Here is a 25,225-nt window from a genome sequence, read left to right as displayed (position 1 = left end):
GCATCCTCTATTCCTTGATGGTAAGCAGACATGGCACAGAGTGTACTCGTATGGAGGAAGTCTGGAGACCAGATTCCAAGAGGTGCCAGAGATAGTCTAAGAGTTTCGGTGTGGGGCAAGAAAAGGAATCAAAGCTTTTCTGTGTGCACCACAAGGTAAACCTCTTCCACTTAGAGCGATAAGACTTCCGTGTGGAAGGCTTTTGTGAAGCTACTAGATGCTACTAGAAAGATTGAGGGGCTGAAGTATCAACCTTTCAACATCCAGACCATTAGGGACAGGGTCTGGAGGTTTGGGTGGCACAATGTGCCGTGATTCTGTGTTATGAATTTGGGCACCGTGCCCAGGCGAATGGGTTCCTGGACAGAGAGGTCGAGAAGTATGGGAAACCAGACTTGGTGTGGCCAATACGGGGCTATAAGTATCACTGAGCCTCGGTCCTGTTGTAGCTTCATGAGAGTCTTGCTTATTAGCAGTATCGAAGAGTACACATATAGCAGGCCTATGTTCCAGGGGCGGGCGAAGGCATCCATGGGTTGGTGCATTTTGGTCCCTGTGTAGGGAGCAGAATCGTTCCAATTTGCGGTTCTGATTGGATGCCAAGAGGTCGATGTCCGGCTGACCCCACCGGTGGAAGATTCTGCCCGCAACAGAGGGATCCAGAGACCTCTTGTGGGGCTGGAAATTTCGGCTGAGGCGGTCGGCGATTGCATTGTGTGTGCCTGCCAGATAAGTGGCTTGCAATAGTATGGAATGCGAAAGGGTCCATGCCCAAATCTGCACCACTTCTTGGCAGAGAAGATAAGAGCCTGCGCTCCCCTGTTTGTTCAGGTACCACATTGCTCCTTGGTTGTCTGTTTGAATAAAGATGACCTTGTTGGATAGGCAGTCGCTGAATGCATAAAGGGCATACCGCATCGCTCAAAGCTCTAGAAAGTTGATCTGATAGGTCACTTTGGCTTTTGTCCAAGTCCTTGGGTTTGAAGGCTTTCGACATGGGCTTCCCAACCTAGGTTGGAGGCGTCCGTGGTTAAGGTCACCTGAGGAACTGGTTGCTTGAAGGGAAGACCTATTTGTAAGTTGGCCTTGTTCGTCCACCAAGTAAGGTACAGACGAAGCTGGTTGGTTATGTGGACAAGGGACGAAAGCGGCTGAGTGGCTTGGTGCCATTGGAGTGACATGGACTGTTGACGTCATATGGCCGAGCAACGTGAGTAACTGGCGAGCGGAGGCTGTTGACGACGGATAGAGCTGGCGAGGTTGGACAGCATGGTTGCGCGGTCATTGGGTAGCAACCCCTTGGCCACAGTGGTGTCCAGGTCTGCTCCTATAAAGGAGAGATGGTGAGACGGTGTCAAGTGGGATTTCGGGTAGTTGATCAGAAACCCCAATGAGTGTAGAAGCTGTATGGTGAGGCCAAGGGAGTTGAGGGCTCCTTGTCTGTACTGGCTTTTTATGAGCCAGTTGTCTAGATATGGAAAGATATGGACACCGTTGCAGGTAACTGTGCAGCCACGACTGCCAGGCATTTCGTGAACACTTGGGGCGGTGAGGCCAGGCCGAATGGCAGTACCTTGTATTGATAGTGCCCGTGTCCCACTACAAATTGCAAGTATTTGCAATGAGGAGGGAAGATGGTAATATGGGCGTAAGACTCTTGAAGGTCCAGAGAACAGAGCCTATCCCCCTGTGGTAGGAGAGGGAGCATGGTGCCTAGGGACACCATTCTGAACCGTTCCTTTTGAAGAAATGTGTTTAAGGCACGGAGATCCAGAACAGGCCAGAAAACGCCGGTCTTTTTTGGGATTAAAAAATAGTGGGAGTAGAACCCTCTCCCCTGAGTCGAGGGAACTGGTTCTACGGCCCTGGCAGACAGAAGGGTCGAGAGTTCTGACTCGAGGAATATTGTGTGATCGTCCTGGCTTCACGCTGGACTGGGTGGGAGGGTCTGGGGGTACAGCTGAAAAATTTAGATGGTAACCATGGGTTATGATGGACAGTACCCATTGGTCCATAGTAATTGGGCACCAATTGGTTGCGAAGTGGCAGAGGCGGCCTCCCACTGGTGAACAGGGTTGTAGGATCAGGAGGGGGGTGGCTGCTGCTCTCTGAAAAGGAGTCAAAATCCAGTCACAGGTCCAGCTTGTGGAGCTGGTTGCGCTCCAGGAGTCCTCGCTTGGCGTGCATGCCCTCTCTGAGGGGCCCGAGCTGGTTGAACATGGGAGGCGGGAGGATAATACCTGCGAGGTCTGTAGAATTGCTTCCTAATGCCCCTACGGGCTACGGAGGGTGTGTCTGAGTTGACAGTTGACAGCTGATGCAGGGTCTCATGATTGTCCTTTAACTGGGCCACTGCGTCTTGGATCTTGTCCCCGAACAGGTTTTCTCCTGTACAGGGGAGATCTGCAAGTTTGTCCTGCATCTCCGGGAGTAGGTCTGAGGCCTTGAGCCAGGTCCAGCGTCTAGCACTGATGCCCGCTGCTGAGACTCTGGATGTTGTTTCGAAAGAGTCGTAAGCAGCTCTAACCTATGTTTACCTGCTTCCAATCCTTTTTGCAGGATGGAGGACAAGGTCTCTTGATGTTGCTATGGTAGGGTCGCTGCAGATTCCTGGACTCGTTTCCAGAGATTCCTATTATATTGGGTCATGTATAATTGGTACGCTGCTATTTGCGCTATTAACATGGATCCTTGAAAAACTCTGCACCCCAATGCATCCAACGCCTTCTGTTCCTTTCCACGAGGAGCAGAGGAGTGTGGACAGGATCTTTTAGCCTTCTTTTGGGCTGATTCCACCACTACAGAATGGTGGGGCAATTGGCTTTTCTGAAAATCTGGGGCTTGTTGGACCAGGTACGTAGCATCCGTCTTTCTGTTGACTGGAGGTACAGTACCCGGATGGTCCCACAGGCAGTGCAAGAGGTCAAGAAGAACTTCGTGCACTGGTATTGCCATTACCTCCTTTGGAGCATCTACAAACTGTAAGACCTCCAACATTTTGTGGCGAACATCTTCCTCCATTACCAGTGGAAATGGGATAGTTTCAGACATCTCCTTGATAAAGCTGGCAAAGCAGAGTCTTCCGGAGGAGAACGACACCTTTCTTCCGGGGGGTGAAGGCTCTGAGAGCAATTCATCGGAAGCTTGGGAGGAGAGGTCTGAGGATGCATTCTCCCATGGATTATAGGGAGTTTCCCCTTCTCCTGCTGGGCTTCCTGAAGGAGGAAGGGTGCCAAGCCGGTGGGAAGGCATTGATGGATGCCAAGGTGGCATCGATGGAAGCGGCGCTGGCATCAAAGGCACTGAGGTAGATGAGATGCGCTTAGGCACCGACAGCCCTGGTGGTCTTGGAACGGGCTCCGGCATCAGTGGGTCCCATGCAGGGATTGGGTCAGAAGTCGCCTCTTCCTCCTCCGAGGAACCCAGGATGGGAATCGGAATTTGTGGAAGCCTCGATGGTTGACTCTGTGCCAGCATGTCCGGTGGCATGGGTTGAGTTGGCAGGGCACAGATAAGGGTGTCCAATCACTCGAGGAGTGGTGCAAACATCGAGGGCGCCAGTTCCGGTGCCGGTATGGGGGCCGGCACTGGTGGCGACTGGAAGCCCCAAAGGGCATTCAGTACTGGCTGTTGGACCAGTCTGTCCAATTCCTCCCTGAAGGCTGGTGTGGACAACACTGCGCCTTGGGTAGGAGGCAGGCTAGGCATTACTGGAGCCTCCACAGGAGTTTGTGGAGGCTCAGTACCCGGCACCGATATCGGTGGGGAATGCCTTAGGGTCCCGGGTCCAGAGGAGGATGGGGGCTCCTCTCCCCGGGCCCTCTTCACAGGCGGCTCGGTGGAAGTTGATGCCGTTGAGGTATCAGTGCCGGCACCCGGTGGGGATGCACGATGGTGCCGGTGTTTCCCGCGGTGCTCGGTCCGGTCCTTCTCCGGCACCGAAGATGATAATGCCGATGTCTTCGAAGGGGTCGGTGATGGATGATCACCCTCTTCACAGTGTTCCTGGCGGGGCATCTCTGAAGTAGGCGGACCTGCTCCAGTTGGTGCAATTTGTACTGTTGTCGAGGGAGCAGAGAGTTTTGAAGCAAATAGATGCTCCATCTTCTCTAGTCGAGCACGCCAGCCTTTGGGGGTCATTTGTGCGCAACTGGGGCAGCGATGGACATCGTGCGAAGGCCCTAGGCATAAAACACAGATTTTTTTGGGTCTATTATGGACATAGTCCTCGGACACTTGGGGCATTTTCTAAACCTGGTCGCCATGCTGAGAAAAAGCAGCGCGTGGTCGGTGACCGTCGGGCACCGAGAGATATGCCGCCGGGAACTGACCGCAAATCGCGGGAAAAACACTTACCGAGCGTCGGAGGGAACGAAGCACAATAGGGGACCCTGGTGAGGGTGAATTTAGGAAGATAGACTTCGAATTTTTCCGTGAGGAAAAGTGTGAGGAAATTTCTCACAGAGATCATAAACCGCAAGGCAACTTGCTGCGCGGAAAAAAAAGAGACTGAAGGGGGACCCCGTGTGGCCACAGGGTTAGTGGCATGCTGGGCATGCTCAGTGTGCCAGTCAAAGTTCTAGAAACTTTGACAAAAGTATTCTGTGTCAGGGCTCCATCTGATGATGTCACCCATATGTGAGGACTACCACTCTGCTTGTCCTGGGAGAAAATTCTTTTTCACTCAACGCACAGTTAAGCTCTGGAATTTGTTGCCATAGGATGTGGTTAGTGCAGTTAGTGTAGCTGGGTTTAAAAAAGGTTTGGATAAGTTCTTGGAGGACAAGTCCATTAATGTTGAGATTACTTACCTGATAATCTCCTTTTCCTTAGTGTAGACAGATGGACTCAGAACAAGTGGGTATAGTGTGCTCGTGCTAGCAGTTGGAGACGGATCTGACATCAGCACGGGTACATATACCCCCACAGGAAGTGAAGCAACTCAGTAATCTTCCTTGCAAAAGCTGTTATGGATATATGTGTACTGACGATCAATGAATTAGTGAAACAGGATTCCCCTGACCGATTGATAGTAGCTGGAGACCGCCAGCGCTTCCAACTGGAAGGCGTCGACACCTGGTAGAGTGGACGCTCTTATGTAAGAAAATGACATGGCTTACCTTGAATCGGTGAAACCCATGTATACCGGCAGCCGGGCGGGATGCTGAGTCCATCTGTCTACACTAAGGAAAAGGAGATTATCAGGTAAGTAATCTCAACATTTCCTAGCGTGTAGCCAGATGGACTCAGAACAAGTGGGATGTACAAAAGCTACTCCCGAACCGGGCGGGAGACTGCCTGAGGACCGCGTAGGACTGCCCTCGCAAATGCTGTGTCCTCCCTGGCCTGAACATCCAGACGGTAAAATCTGGAAAAGGTATGGAGGGAGGACCATGTCGCCGCCTTACATATTTCTGCGGGCGACAGCATCCTAGATTCTGCCCAAGAGGCCGCCTGCGCTCTGGTGGAATGAGCCTTGACCTGCAGAGGTGGTGACTTTCCGGCCTCTACGTAGGCCACTCTGATAACTTCTTTGATCCAGCGGGCTATGGTGGGCCGAGAGGCCGCTTCCCTTGCTTCTTCCCGCTGTGAAGGATGAACAGATGGTCCATCTTTCGTACTGCTTCTGTCTTTTCCAGGTATCTGGGCAGCAATCTGCCGATGTCGAGATGGCGTAGCAAATGCCCTTCTTCTGATTTCTTCAAACCCGCCGTGGTTGGCAAAGAAATGGTTTGGTTGAGGTGAAATTGTGAGACTACTTTAGGTAAGAAAGAGGGAACCGTGCGAAGATGGATAGCCTCTGGAGTGATTCTGAGAAAGGGATCACGGCAGGACAGCGCTTGTAGCTCTGAAATGCGGTGTGCGGAACACACTGCCAGCAAGAACACCATCTTCAAAGTTAGCGAACGGAGAGACAGGCCCCGAAGGGGTCTGAAGGTGGATCCCGCGAGGAAATCCAAAACTATGTTGAGGTTCCACAGCGGCACTGGCCACTTCAGTGGCGGACGAATGTGCTTGACTCCTTTCAGGAAGCGGGAAACATCTGGGTTCGTGGCAATGGTCATCCCAAGACAGCGCAGCCACCTGAACCTTGATGGAGCTTAGGGAGAGATCCTTCTGAAGCCCATCCTGCAGGAAATCCAGAACAATAGGGATTGTGGTCGCATGTGGATTGGTGCCATGAGTGTCGCACCAGGCTTCAAATACTCTCCAGATCCTTATGTAGGTGAGGGATATGGAAAACTTGCGAGCTCGGAGGAGTGTATCTATCACCGGCTCCAAGTAACCTCTTTTCTTCAGTCTAGCCCTCTCAATGGCCAGACCGTAAGAAAGAATTGAGCCGGATCCTCGTGGAGGATGGGACCTTGACGAAGCAGGTCCCTGAGAGGAGGCAGGGGAAGGGGCTCCCCTGTCAGTAGTCTTCTCATGTCCGCGTACCAGGGTCTTATTGGCCAGTCTGGCGCTACTAGAAGAACTAGGCCTCTGTGCCTCTGAATCTTGTGTATAAGGGCGCCCAGCAGGGGCCACGGAGGAAAGGTGTATAGCAGTGTCCCTGGAGGCCATGGCTGAACCAGTGCGTCGATCCCGTGAGAGAACGGATCTTGCTTGCGGCTGAAGTATCTGGGTACTTGAGCATTGGACCTGTCCGCTAATAGGTCCATGTCCGGAGTCCCCCACTGATCCACAATCATCTGGAAGGCTGTGGGGGACAGCTGCCATTCTCCCGGATTTAGGCTTTCCCTGCTGAGGAAGTCTGCCGCGGTGTTGTCCCTTCCGGCAATGTGGACGGCGGAGATGCCCAAGCCATCAGCGGGGCTATCTCTAGGGACACCTGTTGGCTCCTGGTTCCGCCCTGTTGGTTGATGTATGCCACTGTGGTGGCGTTGTCGGACATCACTCTGACTGCTCTGCTCCTCAGTCTGTGAGCAAATCGCAGGCAGGCTAATCGGACTGCCCATGCCTCTAGACAGTTGATGTTCCACGACTCTTCTCTGTTCCAACGCCCTTGAGCGGTGAGCTCTTCGCAGTGTGCTCCCCATCCGCTCAGGCTGGCATCTGTGGTGAGCAGAGTCCACGTGGGGGAGGACATCTTCGACCCCCTGCTCGTGTGGTTGGACTGCAACCACCACTGTAGCTGGGTCCGCAGTCTGGCTGGTAGAGGTAGATGCACGGAGTAATTCCGGAAGCGTGGGCTCCATCGAGAGAGGAGGGAGCGTTGTAGTGGTCTCATATGGGCCTGCGCCCAGGGTACCACTTCCAGGGTGGATGCCATGAGACCGAGAACCTGCAGATAGTCCCAAGCTATGGGCCGGCTGGCCCCCATCAAGGACCGTAGACGCGTCTGGAGTTTTAACCTTCTCTTGGTGGTGAGGCTGACTTTGTCTGCCTGGGTGTCGAACTGGACTCCCAGGTATTCCAGTAATTGGGAAGGCTGTAGGCAGCTCTTGTTTAGGTTGACTACCCATCCCAGGCTTTCCAGCAGGGAGATTACTCTGTTGGTTGCCCGATGGCTCTCTTCTCGAGATTTGCCCTGATCAGCCAATCGTCTAGGTAGGGATGGACAAGGATTCCTTCCCGTCTGAGCGCCGCTGCCACCACTACGATCACCTTGGTGAAGGTCCGCGGCGCCGTGGCTAACCCGGTAAACCTCGGTTGAGACTGGTCCTGGCCCGAGGCTCCCACGGCCTCCTCACATTGGGCACAAAGGGAGTCTGGCTCCTCGCTCTGCGTGGCTCTAAGCTGGCACGCTGAGCAGAGGCCGAGAGCTTTCACGCCGTGATCAGGAGGTGCCGCCTCTGGATACGCCGGGGCGTTTAAATGTTCCATCGCGTCTTGCGAATGCAGGGCACCGGCGCTTATGCTGCCAATAATATGCGCTCAATAATATGCCGTCAGCAATATGCGCTCAATAATATGCGCTCAATATATAATATGTGCTCAATATACAATATGTGCTCAATATACAATATGCGCTCAATAATATGCGGCCAGCACTATGCGCTCAATAATATACAATATGCGCTCAATAATATGCGATCAGCAATATGCGCTCAATAATATACAATATGCGCTCAATAATATGCGGTCAGCAATATGCGCTCAATAATATACAATATGCGCTCAATAATGTGCGGTCAGCAATATGCGCTCAATAATATACAATATGCGCTCAATAATGTGCGGTCAGCAATATGCGCTCAACAATATACAATATGCGCTCAATAATATACAATATGCGCTCAATAATATGCAGTCAGCAATATGCGCTCACTAATATACAATATGAACATACGCTTTAGCAATATATTTGCTGCGTTGTGCGCCCATCAACAGGCGCCTATCATGGGCACTGAATACCTGAACAAGGCAGACAAAATGACGACCTCCACGGCGTAATGCACACTGAGGGTAAAGTCTATAGTAGGTTCTCTCTATGTATATAATTGCATCAACATAAGAGAACTCATAAATATAAACATATAGTATTGGTATAATTTACATTCTTTATTCATAAGATAACATATTAAAACAATCCTAACTAGACAAAAAATTACTATCTAGCGCAAACATACACACCTCACCCCACCATTCAGTCTCTCACTTTAAAACCACCCACCATAAATTGCACAAATCCCATGTGATATCAATAAAACCCAGTTTATCCCAAAATATATAATAAGTATAATACACTATAATTGTTCAACATTTGAAAAGGAAAAACACTTGGTAGATACTTTCACATTGTCACAGCAAGTCCAACAAAGCTTATCAATTATTATCCAAAATCCTCACAAGGTTTCCACCCGATGACTTGTATTATCCAAAACTTTCAAAGACAACGTCAGCACCATCCACTGGATCCATCCGACAAGGACACCTTGTTTCACCCGTACTCCCCGGGCTTCATCAGGGAAAATATATCGCCAACGAACTTCTACACTGCCCTCTTTTCACTGTCTTAAAAATAATTCAAAAACATTATAAACAATCCAACAGCCACTAATATAAATATCTATAACCCATCAAATCACAAATTCTACCTTTTATATTGCTTTCTCTGCATTGTCTTGAAATTTGCACCTCCTGTCTTTAAAACCCGCTCTGTATGCAATAATCTTTCAACTCGCTGGAAGAAAACACTTCATGTTCAATTGTTTTATCTCCTTTTCCCAGGTTGCTCACACTGCAACCAAAGAAACAAAATGTAATACAATGTAACAAAAGTCTGCTTACCTGAACAAACGCTCAACTGGCTTACTACTTACGTCACACCCGGAACTGACAACATCACGTCGAGTAATGATGATGTAACCCCATACACAATTCCAAAGCTTTATATACACAAACAAATCAACACTTGGACAATTAAGCAATGTTCCATTATCCCATTTCATGGTACATAAAAAACCACGTGTCGTAATCATCTTGATTCAATACTACCACACCTCCCCCCTTATCTGCTGAGGTAATTGTAATCGCTGTATCATCACACAATAATTTCATGGCATACCATTCATCTCTAGAAAGATTATATGAAGGAAACTCCACAGTTTCTTCTAATATAGACAAATCACTCAAGATCAAAGTCTGAAATGCTTGTAATAAATTACTCGGGGGAATGGGCGGCATCCAACGCGTGCCACATGCAGGCAACGCCGCCAATCCTCGTACCTCGGAGACCAAAAGTAAGAGATGTACGCCTTACCTGATCCTCGGCGCTTCCCGGCTGTAACCCGGGCAGTCTCCGGCTGCGGGGGGAGAGGGGAAATACCTTCACCGCCGTGCTTGAGGAAATGCACCCGCTGCCTCTAAGCCGCCGAACTCATCTCGCTCGGGGCTAAGTCCACGCCGGGACCGAGGCACCTCTCAGCCAGGCCCGAACCCTTCCCGCTCGGGGGCTAGATCCCTGCCGCGATTCGGCCACCGGACCGAGGCGTAGACCTCCGAGGGGTTGCGGAAACCACCTCAGGAAACTCAACTGGGGGAGGGACCCGAGGGAGTGCGGGGCTCGTCTTCTGAGAAATTTGCAAAGTAGAAAGTAAAAAGTAGAAAGTAGATTTGGAAAACACGCTCAGCGAGCGTGCAGGCGCTCCAAACTGCTTTGGAGATGGAAATTACTGAGTTGCTTCACTTCCTGTGGGGGTATACGTACCCGTGCTGACGTCAGATCCGTCTCCAACTGCTAGCACGAGCACACTATATCCACTTGTTCTGAGTCCATCTGGCTACACGCTAGGAAACTGCTATTATCAAGTTGACTTAGGGAATGGTCTCTGCTATTACTGGCATCAGTAGCATGGGATCTTCTTAGTGTTTGGCTACTTCCCAGGTTCTTGTGGCCTGGTTTGGCCTCTGTTAGAAACAGGATGCTGGGCTTGATGGACCGACCCAGCATGGCAATTTGTTATGTTCTTAATAGACTGGTCCAGCAGACAAAGAGCCAGGCCAAGCCATGAAACAGAGAATCAGGGTTAAAATAAAACACAGGATGACAAACAGAAACCAAAAGAAAGCCAAGCATTTTAAAAACAAGTGTTAAGAAATGGTTTTAAATAAACAAACAAGCTGAAACAAATGGAGTTTCTAAGGTTGCCAGAGTACCACATTTCTTCTGAGCCCAAAAGCAGCACTTCATGGGACACAGAAGACGGTATAAGAGAAAAGCCACTGCAAAAGACTGGCCATGGCAACAAGATATTAAGTTATGTAAGGCAACTTCTGGTTTGACACTACTGATCTCAACTGGGTTCCCCAAAAGCAGCAATCATGGGTCACACGTGTAAAAGAATAGAGTATAAAATAAATGATGCAAGCCCAGAAACACTGCAAGCCAAAAGGACAATGGCTAAGTGTCTTCGGCATTCAGAAAGTATATCCAGCCATGCAACAAAGATAATAAATCACTGAATTTCTGCAGTAAATTCCAAGCATGAGCAATAACAGGCATAGGAACATATTATGCATATAAGTTACATGGGATATTCAGCAACACGGCTATGATGCTGAATATCCATGTTAAAGTCACTACTTAGCTGCATAAGTTACACCTGGCTAAGTTACATCTGGCTAAGTAAAACCTTCTCTATGGCAGGTCTAACTTATCCGATTAACTTAACCAGAGAAGAGTGAATATTGCTATTTATCCAGTTAAGTTAATCAGGTAAGAAGAGCTGCCCTGATCTGCATCCATGCCCCTCCTGATATCTGGCTCTCTAGCTGGATAAATACTTGACTGCTGGCTAAGTGGCAACTGCAGAACATAAGGATAGGTCACTGCTTACCTGGCTAAGCAGTGCTGAATATCGGCCTCATACATATATACACACAGATATATATATAATATGAGTTTACCTTATTATTTAATCTGAAACAAAAATTATTGAGGGCTATAGAGAAAACAATTCTGACTTACTTCCAGACATCAAATAGATCCCATTGGGATCGACAGCTAAGCTTGTCACAGCATCTAAATGTGCTACCATAGAATGGATCATTTTACCTAAAAAGAAACCAGAACAAGTTATTTTTCAGAGCAAAAAACACTGGTTAAAATATTAACTACTTTTTTTTGCCATTAATAACATTGAAATACACACATTTATTCCTAATTTTCCTTCTTTCATATATCCTCACTTCCCAGATAGCATAGTCGAGCAACAAAGAATTTTAGATGGCTATGAGGGTTTAAGAGGAAATCTCTTCTGAGCTAAAGTCTGTTTCACTCTAAAACTGGCTTAGTCTTCCTGCTCCTTTCCCAGAGCGAGTATTCTTTTACTGTGTTGGAGACCTCTGTTTACATCTCCTGTGTTGTGCATCATTATGGAACAGCAGAATATACATTTTTCCAAATAAGTAAATAAATAAATAGATAAATCATGGGTGTTCTAGAGCCTTTAATTCTAATATTTAATGAATAGCTCTATGGCATTCAGAATGTGATAGAAAATATGATTAATTCTAAAGTAAAAGGAAATTGAATGTTTAGCCACAAATAAACACAGGGAGGAAAAAGTGGATGGCAGCAGGTCACTGGAATGACACATTAAGCTGTCTACGCCCAGAGACTTCTGAATTTAAGGGATTTAAAAAAATCAATTGTCTTAAAATTTTACAAACAAAACGATGTAGAACTTAACATTTTTACCACTGATAGAAGCATATACATAATAGGAAGGGTACTTATGCTTGTTGATAACATTAAATTATTCTCACAGCAGCCTCATTAATGGCAGCGATTTGAAGGCAAGGGATGTAGAACTATGGGCAGAATTAACCTACAATAGAAATGTATTTTTGTGGCTGACTAATGCAGTTATCAAGGTCGTTATGCAATGATAGAATTAATTAGTAGTTGGGTAAGCTGTAAGTACCATAAAAATTAGAATGGAAACAGAAATGCTCATGTAGCCAGGTCTGCCTGGCAGACAATGTTAGGATTGGTAGCTGTTTAGATTACAAAACTTTGTGGCTTGACAAGGAGGAAGAGGTAAGGCTGTATGTGAATTACGTAGGGGAATCTTGTATTCTCATCTGCTAGAGATAATAAATGAAGACGTTGACCCAAACTTTACAGTATAAGGAGAGAGATCTTATAACTTGTCATGCTTTATAGCTGGCATATATCCTTTCAGTGTGGAGAGGAATAACTAAGCAGAGTGGATGAGCTGATCTGTCTTTTTCTGCCATCATCTACTATGTTAGGTTTCATTTTGGCGGCATTGGAGATCAACCAGGACTTCATGCACTGGAATGGCAACAATCTCTTTAGGAGCTTCTACAAACTGTAGGACTTCTAAAGTCTTATTATTTATTTAAATTCTTTTAATATACCGATGCTCAAGACAAGGTCTTATCGTACCGGTTTACAATAAACTAGGGGGAACCAGTTAACAATGAAAGCAAAATAGTTACATTATAACAGGGAAAGTGGAACTAGGCTGGTCTTATGTCTGGTATCCTCCTCTGTAAGCAGCTGAAAAGGAATTGTTTCAGACATCTCCTTCACAAAGTTAGAGATTTTCTCCTTTCTTCCGGTTGTGAGGGTTCCAACAAGATATCCTCAGAAGAGGAACCGGAGTCCACATCCTCCCAGGTGTCTGATAAAGTACTGGGCGTGGACTGGAAGGAGGAAAGGAGAATGGCATCGATGGTGACAGTCTTCAATGGATCCATCGATGATTTCTGTTTTTTCTTTCCTGGCATCGATGGCATCGGGATCGGCATCGATGGAATCGGTGCTGGAATTGGGCGGCTCAATCCCGATAGCCCCGACTGCCCTGGCATCGGTGAGGAGTCTATGGTCTAAGTCGGTGGATTCAGCATCCGAAGAATCCGAAACCGGAGTCAGTTGATTCGGGTGCTTAATTGGTGTCTTCAGCCTTGATGGCACTGGTTGAGTCGGCAGGGCACCGATCAAGGTATCGAGCTGGGACAGTAGCGGTTGAAGCATTGATGTCTCCGGCGCTGGTGGAGGTATGAACACCGGTTCTGGTGGATGGAGGTCACGGAGGGCATTGACTACTGCCTGGCGGATAAATCCATCCAATTCCTCCCTGATAGCTGATGCGGACAGAACAGCTATAGTGGGTGGCAGAGGAGGCAATACTGGCTGCACCACAGGTCCCTGTGGGGGCTCAGTAACCGGCACAGATATCGGTGCGGATTTCCTTGGTTCTGGCATCGATGGTGCCGATGAACCCTCGATCCTAGGCTTCTTAGCCAGTGGGTCGACAGCTATGGAACCCATCCCTGGATCGGAATCAGCACCGGGAGGTTTCCGATGCCGATGACTGTGTTTCTCACGGTGCTCTTTTTACTCAAGCACCGTTGCTGATTTTGTCAACGCCTTAGAAGGAGTTGGGGATAGTGGGTCCCCACTACCCCCATGTACCCGGCGGGTCTTTAGGATTACCTTTTTTGTAACTCCTATCGGTGATGACTGTGTCGATGACGATGGAATGAGCTGTACATTGAAAAGGTGCTCCATTTTATCTAGATGGGCCCATCTACCTTTGGAAGTCATCTCGGCACATTGGGGACATGATGAAATGTTGCATCCAGGGCCGGGGCACAAAACACACTCGATGTGGGGATTGGTGATGGACATTGTACGGGGGCAATTAGGGCATTTTTTTGAAGCCAGTTGGCATTGTGAGAGGCTGGACAGCTATCGACGGCCTGCGGTCACTGATGAAATTAAGGAATGGTATCGACCGCAAATATTGGTTTAGTCACCGATCGAGGGAAAAATTGATCCTGAGGCTGGGAGACCCCAATGAGGGGATTTTTCTGAGAAAAAATATTAGTTTTTAAGTGAGGAAAGGTTTGTGAAAACACACAGGGCTCCTTAACCATGAGGCTAACCGCAGTGCAGAAAAAAGAAGACTGAAGGGAGACCCCTGAGGCTCCAGGGATAATGGCATGCTGGTCATGCTCAGTGGGCTCAGTGTGGCAGTAAAGTTTCTAGAAACTTTGACAGAAAGTTTTCTGTGATAGGGCTCCGTCCAGTGACGTCACCCATATGTGAGGACTATCATCCTGCTTGTCCTGGGATAACCTTGCATTTTGTAGCTATAATTTGGATTACTCTTCCCTAAGTGCATCACTTTGCACTTGTCTACATTAAATTTCATTTGCCATTTGCATGCCCAGTCTCCCAGTTTTGAAATGTCCTCTTGCAATTTCTCACAATCCTCTTCTGATTTGACAACTTTGAATAATTTTGTGTCATTGGCAAATTTGATCACCTCACTTGTTGTTACCATTTCCAGGTCATTTATAAATATATTAAAAAGCATTGGTCCCAGGGTAGATCCCTGGGGCACTCCACTATTCACCTTTTTCCATTGGGAAAATTTACCATTTAGCCCTACTCTCTGTTTTCTATCTTTTAACCAGTTGCAATCCAGAATAGGACATTGCTACATATGCCATGACTTTCCAATTTCCTAAGAAGTCTCTAATGAGGGGACTTTTCATATGCTTTCTGGAAATCCAGATACACTATAGCAACAGGCTTACCTTTATCCATGTTTATTTACGCTTTCAAAAAAACATAGCAAATTTGTGAGGCAAGGCTTCCCTTGGCTAAATTCATGTTGGCTTTGTACCATTAAACTATGCTTATCTGTATGTTCAGCAATTTTGTTCATTATGATAGTTTCTACCATTTTGCCTGGCAAAGACGTCACACTCACTGGTCTGTAATTTCCTGGATCATCCCTCGATCCCTTTTTAAAAATTGGTGATACATTGGCAACCTTCCAGTCTTCAGGTTCCATAGATGATGTTATTGATAGTTTATAAAATTTCCAATAGCAGATCTGCAATTTCATTTCTCAGTTCTTTCAGCACTCTGGGATGTATACCATCTGGCTCAGGTATTTGATACTCTTTAGTTTGTCAGTTTGCCCTAGTATATCTTCCAGGTTCACGTAGACTTATTTCAGTTCCTCTGAATCATCACCTTTGAATAAAATTTCTGGCATGGGTATATCTCTCGAAGACACAGCAATAGCTCAACTCAGAACACAGACTGCTCGAATCGCCCGACGCTGGCTGAGTTTCGCTCAAAATTAGGGCTGCATCAGTGGCTTATAGTACATTCAATGGGCACATATTGATCGTCTCAATAGGAAATCAAATACTGCTCTTGCGACAAAATTCCTGTGAACCTAAAGCAATGTAGGGCACAAATTGAACAAGATCTTCCGATTGTGGTATAAGCTAACATTCAAAAAAAAACTTATGCTCAAAATTGTCCTTATATCGATTAAATCATTTGCTTAACACAGTGAAGTCAAACGATAGCAATTAACATATTTAATAAATGCCCCAAGATAAAGTATTCTTAAAAACTAAGCAATCCTTATATTAATCGTGAGAACAATATTTGATTTCCTATTGAGACTATCAATATGCACTCATTGAATGTACTATAAGCCCCTGATGCAGCCCTAATTTTGGGCGAAACTCAGCCAGTGTCGGGCGATTCGAGCAGTCTGTGTTCTGAGTTGAGCTATTGCTGTGTCTTCAATTAAAAAAATCCTACAACTAAGACAACTGGTCTAATTTTGTTCCACTTGCTTCCTGGCTTAATAGACTGTCTACTGTATTTTTTTATGGGTATATCACTTACATCTTCCTTAGTGAAGACTAAAGCAAAGAATTCATGTAGTCTCTCTGCTATGGCTTTGTCATCCTTAACTGTTCCTTTTTACCCCTTGATCATCTAATGGTCCAACTGACTCCCACGCAGGCCTTTTACCTTGAATGTACATGAAAACAATTTTTTTTTTGAGTTTTTGTCTTTTCTAGTTGGAAAAATACCTGGATAACATTATCTTGATATTTTTAACCAGGTATATTTAGTAGAACACTTATCCTGCTATATTCCACTGAATATTCGAATAAGTTATCCAGGTAATTTTCCCAATCACCGGCCTGCTAAATTTCGACCTCACAGTCTTTAGGATGCAAACACAGACAAGAGTGACCGAGCAGAGATTTCCTTTTGCTCCAGTGAGCTATGAAGAGTGAGCCAGTGGCAGGTTTAAAAGGTAATGTGAGGAAAAACATTAAGTATTCCATCAAGTCTGAAGGTAATTTTAAAAGTCTTTTCCATAGGTAAAACATTATTTTACTTGTGAAAATGGCCTTTTACAAAATTGCCCACCTGATATGCTGATAAACTTACTTGCATATGCCCTATATGCATATAAGTTTGCCTGCAGTGAGCAGAATTGTTCCTCAGGGTGGGTTTGGGAAGATGTCTTCATTTAAATGCTTACTTATGCATTTCCAAATGTACATGCCTAAGCTTTCTTGGAAAAAATCTGCACACATCAGATGTAATTTTCAAAGGAAAAGTATGCACATACTTTTCCTTTGAAAATTGGACTTAAAATGACCCTTATTTATGTTAACAACCTATGTGGTAGTGAAAAGAAAGATGTCTCCTTTATCTTTACTCAGTATGAGGTTGTGCAGAAGGGAAAAAGCTGCTTAAGTTCAAAGTACAACTTTATACTAACATGTTCAAGTTCTTACCCGTTTTATTATCAAAAAATTTGATGTGTCTGTCTTCATGAGCAGTGATGGTAACAGGAAGCGTGGGATGACTTACTACCCTGTTAATGTGACTGTTCAACTGAGAAACTGAAAAGAAATAATAACACATAGAGGTCATATAAATATATTGAATAAATAAATTGAAAACATGGTTGTTCGAACAGGCTTTTACCCAGTCAGGTTAATCCCTTGATTTATTTACTCTCCTATCTATTAAGTGCATGTTAAGGAGTTCATTTTATTATTTTAATTTTCTTATTTTTAAATGAAATTAAATTTATTTTATATTATTTTTATTGCGCTTTTTATTAATTATTATTGTATTTTATTATTTTGTAATTCGCAGTTTATATAACTTAATTTTTATTGACATTCCTTCAAACATTTATTTTATCTAGCAACTCCAAAAGGCAATGTTTTTTATTTTAATTCTGTTTTGCTTTCCTTTTTTAGAATTACTATTAATATATTTATGTGACAAAGATTAATCGCTTTTCCTTTAATGGTATTGTAAACCGACGTGAAGTTAACACAAATGTTCGGTATATAAAAATGATTAAATAAATAAATATGCAGTCACAGAAAAGAGAGCACAACAGACTATGCACTATTCTGTGTTGTGCTGCCAGCTGACTTTACAAATTTTGGGGCAGATTTTATAAATCTGCGCACATGCGTACTTTTGTTCGCGCACCAGGCGCGAACAAGAATACGCGGGATTTCAATAGATACGCGCATAGCCATTAAAATCCGGGGTCGGCGCGCGCAAGGCTGCCCAAAATCGGTAGCCTGCGCGCGCCGAGCCACGCAGCCTGCCTCCATTCCCTCTGAGGCCGCTCCGAAATTGGAGAGGCCTTGGAGGGAACTTTCCTTCGCTCTCCCCCCACCTTCCCCTCCCTTCCCCTACCTAACCCACCTCCCGGCCCTATCTAAACCTCCCCCCTACCTCTATCACGAAAGTTACGCCTGCTCGAAGCAGGCGTAACTTTGCGTGCGCCGGGCCGGCCGCTGTGCTCCATGTTCCGGTCGGGGGCTGGTCCAGGGGCCGCTGTCACACCCCCGGGCCGGAACCAGGCCCCCGGACACACCCCCGAAATGCCGCGTCACTCCTGGCACGCCCCCAAAACGCTGCGTCACTCCCGGCACGCCCCCGACATGCTCCTCCATGCAAGCCCCAGGACTTAGGCTCGGCGCGCGCAGGGGGGGTTTGGGGTAGGTTTTTGGGGGGTACGCGCGTACCCCTTTGAAAATCTACCCCTTTGTGTGTAAAGCTACGGGACAATTTGGTATTGTTAAACAACTTTAACAACTTCCATTGATACCATCTTTACATAAGCAAGTACCAGCTAAGCCAATGTAAAAGTAGTACGACTCCCCTGTCATACTATTCCAAATGTTTTAATGTGAACCGATGTGATGTACTCCAACAAATGTTGGTATATAAAAGCAAATAAATAAAATAAAATAAAAATTTAGACACCACATTGTGGACAATTCCCATTTTTTTCACAATATTTTCACTGTTTAAATTTAGCATGTTTAATCAACTTTTTGAATTTTGGTAACATTTCAAAAAATAAGGGGGAAGGTGGTATGTTCATGATTAGAAACAGAACATGGGTAACCTGGATGGTACCCTTTGATTCATTTTTATGAAACTACCACTACTTTCTTTAAAGATTTTTTGAAAAAAAGTTTTTTTGAACTTGGTATGTGTCATAGAAGGGTTGAATAATTAGATATAAATATATACATAAACAACATATGTTTTTAGTACAATACAATTGTAGCAATGTGGGTTTTTAAAAAAAACAAGTACTTTGGTATTACCTACATTTGTGGTTTTTTTGCTTTTTGGCCAGCAGACAAACAGCAGCTTGTGTTAACCTGCAGACTACATGACTTAGTTTTAATGCTGAGTGCCCCATCAAGCATGCAAATATACTGGTAAGATACACTGTACATCTGCCTTCATATCCTCAAAAGAATCAGTCAGAAATGCATGCCAACAGCACAAGAAAAGGTATGTTAAGTAGTATAGTTTTAAGTTTATATTTTGTAGCTAGCCCTGGATTTATCAACATTTGACATTTGATAAAAGTTGTTAATTTCCTCATTTAAAGAAAAGAGAAAAAAACATTTTTGAAATATAAAAAAAATCTCATAAAAAAGTTGCTCATCTGTAACAGGTTTTCTTTGGAAATAGCAGTTCACCAGTCATGGGATAATGTCATCAGATGGCACAGACATGGAACACATTTTCTAGAGCTTTCCAGTGAGGACTTGAAGAGCTCTCTGGGCATACTCTGGAGTCCTTGCATTTCTGTGGCATGCCTCAGTTCTTTAATTAAGTCAATCAGCTCAATTCCAGAAGGGGAGGAGGGAGGATTTTGTATGACTTGTGAACTGCTGTCTTACACCTGTTATAAGTAAGCAAATATGTTTGTTTTTTTTAAAAGACAAGCAGTTAACCGTAATCAAATGGAACTTCCTTACTAAAGGCTGTCCTTTAACAAAAAAGGACAGGATAGACATATTGTTTTTGGCATGTCTCAAACTACCCTTTTCTTTAAAAAAAAACAGAAGATAACTGAAAATAATAAAAATGGGTTTTAAGGGTGATGGAATTGGGCTCTAACCTTCAAAGTGATCCTGGAGAAGAATCAAACCTGGCACTGTGTCAGCAGTCTGTATCCAAACAATAGTGCGAGCTAAAAGTGTGAACTAAAGTTCATGTCTCAGCCCTACGTAACTCCCCTAATAGAAGCAAACCTCATATATGTCACTGATACAGTCATGACCCTGAAAGTATGGGCTTTGACAAAATATCTAGAGGTGGAGATGAGAGGAAGTGCCGCTTGGGAGAAAGATTTCCTTGATATATTTCTTCGTGGGGTAAGGAGCCTTTCCTGGCCCATAAAGAGATACTTTGAAAGACTTCCGCATCTGTCGACGTTATCAGGCCGGGACACCGGAGAAGTATAAAGACTAGATCCCTTCCAGCACGTCAATGTCGCCGGCGTGTCGCCGAAGCCGCGCGCCAAAGGGGTGCGCAGCTTTGCTGGAACTCTGCTGGAATTAAAACTTCCCTAAAACTTTGCATCAGCAAGAAGGATGTAAACGTCTGAAAAGTGAGTACTTTAAATAATAATCTTTGACTCTCTACCTGAAGCCTCCATTTACTCACGAAGGTAGTTTAAGAATTGGATTGAGAAACAGGGGTTGAGAAAGCAATACTGGTGGCCATTACACCTATTTTATTTCATTAAACAAGATGCCTCATACAAAACGGAAGGCAAATGTCAGGGAGATGGTTGCATCCTCCCCTGTACTGGAACCTTCCCAGCCTCGGATCCCTGTCTTTTTCACCCCCACAACAGGATCGAAACCGGAGGACTTGGCCGCAGTAAGTTCTGGTGAGGAGCAAGCACCAGCCTTAATGGCCGAAATATCATTGAGCCTCGGAGCCCCGAGCACTCCTCATCCACCTCTTCAAATTTCCTCTGATTTTCTAAAATTACAGCCAGAAATACAAAAAAGAGAGAAGGAGTTCCAGCTATAATGGGGGAACAGGAATAGAGATATACAGGGAGCTTACATTCAGTTTTGAATAAGCCAACAGAAATAACAATGGACACTCTTTGGGATGCTATAAAATCTCTGGAGACAGCAGTAATGAACTTAATAAAAATAACAGTGGACTCAAATTATCGATTCAAGAATATCGAAGCTTCGATATCTAATTCAGATGCTAAATTGGAGCAAGTAGAGAAGAGAATAGATAAGATGGAAAAATGCCAGCAAAGATATGCTAGAGCGGAGATAATTTATGATAAGAAGTTTGAAACAATAGAAAATACACTGAAATACCTAAAGAGTATTAAATTTCCCAAAGCATGATTTAATTTCCCCATACGATATGTTTAAAGAGTACCTAGTAGAGATTTTAAAATTACCACAATAAGCTATTCCTACTGTCTCAAAGATTTATTACATATCGCCAAGAGGAAATCCTCCAGATAGAAATAATCTAGGAGAAACTCCTTTAAATTTAACAGGAGTAATTGAATCTAATTCAAATACTATTATAACAAATAGATCAGTGTTGCATGTCTCCTTTTCCTTCGCTATAGATAGAGAAGCAGTTTTTAGATCATATATGTGAAATCGAATGGCTACATTTCACAGAGACAGAATTTGGATCTACCCAGATTTTTCTAAATTAACCGAGAAAATTTCTAGATTTAAGATCAGAGATAGAAGCAAAGGGAGGAAAGATGTTGCTGAAATTTCCATGTAAATGCGAGGAAGTTCTCCAACAGCAGAAATATTTGTTTTTTTGAAGTATCACAGCTTTGCGAGTTTCTTGATTCAATCCCACAAGAGATTGTAGCTGTATAATCAGTGGCAAGTAATTAATGATACCAGTTGTAACTCAATAATTTCAATTGTTTAATGGGGGGAAGTTTATCCTTGAAAGTGACATATAACGTCAAGGCTTGCTGACACCTTCATAGGCTATTATTCAAATTGATAATTTGGGTCCCACATTTTTGGTTATTTGATTTTGTGTTGTGGTTAACCACTGACTCCCTTGTGTGAGTAGGGAAGTTTATCCTCCCAGATTGTCCTTTTATTATTGCTGTTTCATCTACCTTCTTGAGTTATTATGTTTTATATTATACTAGCGGTACCCGGCCACGTGTTGCAGTGGCAGAGTCAGGTTCTTTACCCTCCCTCCCCCTTCCTCATTTACCTCAGTCACTCATCCTCCTCCCCCTTGGTCACTCACCCCCCCCCTTCCCTCCCCTGTCCCCACTCCAACTCTCTCCCCTCACAGTCACCTCCCCCTCATTCTCCCTCCCCTGACACTCACCTCCCCCCCTCATTCTCCCTCCCCTCACTATCACCTCCTCCCGCCTACCCTTCAGATCAGAAAACCTTTGTCTTTCTATTTCTGTGGGAACCCCCCACCCCAAAAAAAGCCCCCCAATCCCAACCCTTTAAATCAAATGATAACCCCCCACCCTCCTGCCCCCTCCCAAGACCTGGGAAATTAAAATTGTTGGTGCTACATGTGGTCTGTCCCTGGGCGTCTGTACGCGTTATGTAGCCAAATAGGGGAGTGCCTAACCAAATTTGCACTTCCAAATTTGTTTTGTGGTCTGGGGTGGGCTATTTTGGTGCGTTCCCGAGATCGTGCAAGTTTAGTGTATGTATTTGTGTGTGAACCTCCCCCTTCCCCAAAAAAACAACCCTATGAATAAAGTTCTCTTAAACTAACCACCACACACTCTCCTGCCCCCCCCCCCAGCCCTGCGAAAAACAGTAGCCCCCCCTGCCCCCCCAGAGTTGCTGAATGAATGAAACCTGCCCCCCCCCCCTCGTGACCCCTCCCCAAGATGTTCGCAATAAATTCATTACCACCCCCCACCCTCCAGACCCCCCGAGACCTGATAAAAATGTCAGTCGGTGGAGCGGGCATTCAGGAACAGTCCGGGAGCGATGTATTGGCATTGGTCCGTCGGCTGCGAGCACTGAAACGGGTTCCGATGGCCCTTTGCCCTTACTATGTCAGTGGGGTGGAGCAATGGCAGCGGTAGGTCCTCTGACATAGTAAGGGCAAAGGTCCGCTGGCTGCCAGTCCTGAAAATGGCGCCGAGGGGCCCTCGTCCTTACTATGTCACATGGGCTACTGCCGCCATTGGTGTCCCTGAGTGGCATAGTAAGGGAAAGGGCCGTTGGTGCCATGTTGATTGTTGGCAGCCGACGGCCGTAGTGCAGGAGATGTGTCCCGGACCGGTCCTGGCCCCCTGCTGCTCAGATACTTGGAAGTCGGAAGCACAAATAGCAGCACAACAGAGCGCCATGTCTCAGGCATGCTGGTGCAAGGCCGCCATGGATTGGCTGTGTTATGCACTGCTACCTGTGCAGATACATACCTTGTCCAAAGACTGGGAGAGTGGCTACAGCATAGCTATAAAGTATTTTCAATTCCTGTGGAGGGCAGTGCAGGCCATGGGGAGGAAAGTATTGGTGGTACTGAGCCATGGATTCTGCAGGGCTGCCAGGGAAAGCCAAGCAAGTATGGTGGTTCCTGAAGATATAAACCATGCCACCATCACTTCAGAGATGTGGGGAGTATGGGCATTGGGGGGGGGGGTCATCTATGTCACTAGGAGGGGTAGGGATAGGGGATGGGAAGGGGTGGCCAAGACCGAAGCCTTTATTGATTTGGAGGGATTTGGGTGGGAGGCGGGGGGCTAGGGCTGTCACCGTGTGGGCACATTTATTTTTTTATTTATATTTTGGGGGGAGTCTAGGCCGCCTCAATTGGCAGCCTCCCCGTTTGCCATGACTTTTCCCTGTCGCACATTTACCACTTTTCCAAGAGATGTTATTTTATTGTGGCCGACCACCTTCTTGGTCAGCCACGATAAAATATTTGCATACAATTGCCTATGCAATGACCTTCTTTGCATGCATTTGCATTATTCACACATGCAAATCATATGCAAAAGTGGTCACTGTAATAGGGGAGGGAACCTGGGCAGAGAGTTGCAAAATATTGCGGATATTATGAGATATAACACACGTTAGAGCACTAATGCAGCTTGATGCATCACCCGGTAAGATTCCTAACTAAGAAGACTAAAGGAGAAGAAAATAAGGCACACTTTTGTGAAAAGAGGTGTGAAAACTGGAGAAAGCCACTGAAAATTGTTGCAAGGAGCAGACATAACAGAGCTATGAAACGCAATCATCAATTCCAAAGTAAAATGACAAACTGATGCAAGACGTGCAAAAACACAGGCATTCTCATGCTAATCCAGAGAAGTTAAACCAGTAAGCACTGGAAGACTATCGAAAATGTGGAAAACATCACCACCTCATACATGTGACAACGGTGAACTATTTGTCATAGAGAACAAAAGCAATCCACCAGAATACTATTGAAATGCAGAGGTGTGAAACTTGCCCTGATAATAATGCTCACATTGAGTCAGTTTTTTGTTCCAAGTTGTTACCTAAGTTGATCTTAGTTGTTTCTTAATATAATATATTACACTGTATTATAGTTCTTCTGTTCATTATATTATATTTGATATGTTCCATGTAAACCGCCTACCCGGCGATAGCTATATCTGTTAAATGTGAACCGGAGTGATATGTATTGTATACAGGAACTTCGGTATATAAAAACCAATAAATAAATAAATAAATAATTTACAACCTATTTGTACTTAGAAGATAAATGCAGGTGTGAAGTTTTCATTTCAGTCAACTTAGTAAATGCTACCAATTTATGTTCATTAAAAATGTATTTTGTTTTAAAATTTTGCAATCTGGAAGCTGCTTTGCTGTCAAGAGGGAAAGCAAAGTTGCTTATCTTTAACAGGTGTTTGCTGTAGCAGCAGGATAATTCAGCCACACAAGTGAGAGACATCATCCTGACCACACCAGGATGGAAAAGCTCTCTCAAAGCTCAGAAAACAACAAGAAGGTTTTTCTGAGCAGGTGCACATCTTCCTGTGCAGCAGCCTGCCGCACAAATCTCATTCTTTCTAGTACAGTATTCGTAAATTCAAAGAGTAGGTGGCAGGGACTGTGTGGCTGAATTATCCTATTGACTCCAGAGAACAACTGCCTTTTCTGTGGACAAGCAGAACAATATCAGCCACACGTGGGGACTCCCAAGTTGAGGGATGTATTTAGTTAAGTTGTTATCTAAGTGATGTGGTTGAAGGTTAGAGTTGAAGAAGGGCTACCAAAATGATAAGGGGAATGGAACAGCTCCCCTATGAGGAAAGACTAAAGAGGTTAGGACTTTTCAGCTTGGAGAAGAGACGACTGAGGGGGGATATGATAGAGGTGTTAAAATCATGAGAGGTCTAGAACGGGTAGATGTGAATCGGTTATTTACTCTTTCGGACAGTAGAAAGACTAGGGGGCACTCCATGAAGTTAGCATGGGGCACTTTTAAAACTAATCGGAGAAAGTTCTTTTTTACTCAACGCACAATTAAACTCTGGAATTTGTTGCCAGAGGATGTGGTTAGTGCAGTTAGTATAGCTGTGTTTAAAAAAGGATTGGATAAGTTCTTGGAGGAGAAGTCCATTACCTACTATTAAGTTCTCCTAGAGAATAGCCACTG

General features: G+C 45.2%; 1 protein-coding gene across 4 annotated transcripts in view; it reads right to left on the bottom strand.

Moving 5' to 3' along the window:
* STRN3 (striatin 3) overlaps positions 1-25,225 on the bottom strand; it is a 349,837-nt gene that overhangs the window by 30,108 nt on the left and 294,504 nt on the right. For all 4 annotated transcript variants that reach the window (XM_029598990.1, XM_029598988.1, XM_029598991.1 and 1 more), the window contains 2 exons: positions 17,050-17,157; positions 11,414-11,500 (listed from right to left, as the gene is read on the bottom strand). In XM_029598990.1, coding sequence (XP_029454850.1) covers positions 11,414-11,500; positions 17,050-17,157 — 195 coding nt within the window. The remainder of the gene's footprint in view (positions 1-11,413; positions 11,501-17,049; positions 17,158-25,225) is intronic.

The sequence above is a fragment of the Rhinatrema bivittatum genome, chromosome 4, assembly GCF_901001135.1.
Source record: "Rhinatrema bivittatum chromosome 4, aRhiBiv1.1, whole genome shotgun sequence".
Lineage (NCBI taxonomy): Eukaryota > Metazoa > Chordata > Amphibia > Gymnophiona > Rhinatrematidae > Rhinatrema > Rhinatrema bivittatum.
The sequence above is the reverse complement of the archived record's forward strand: the minus strand, read 5'-3'. Positions and strand labels throughout refer to the sequence as shown.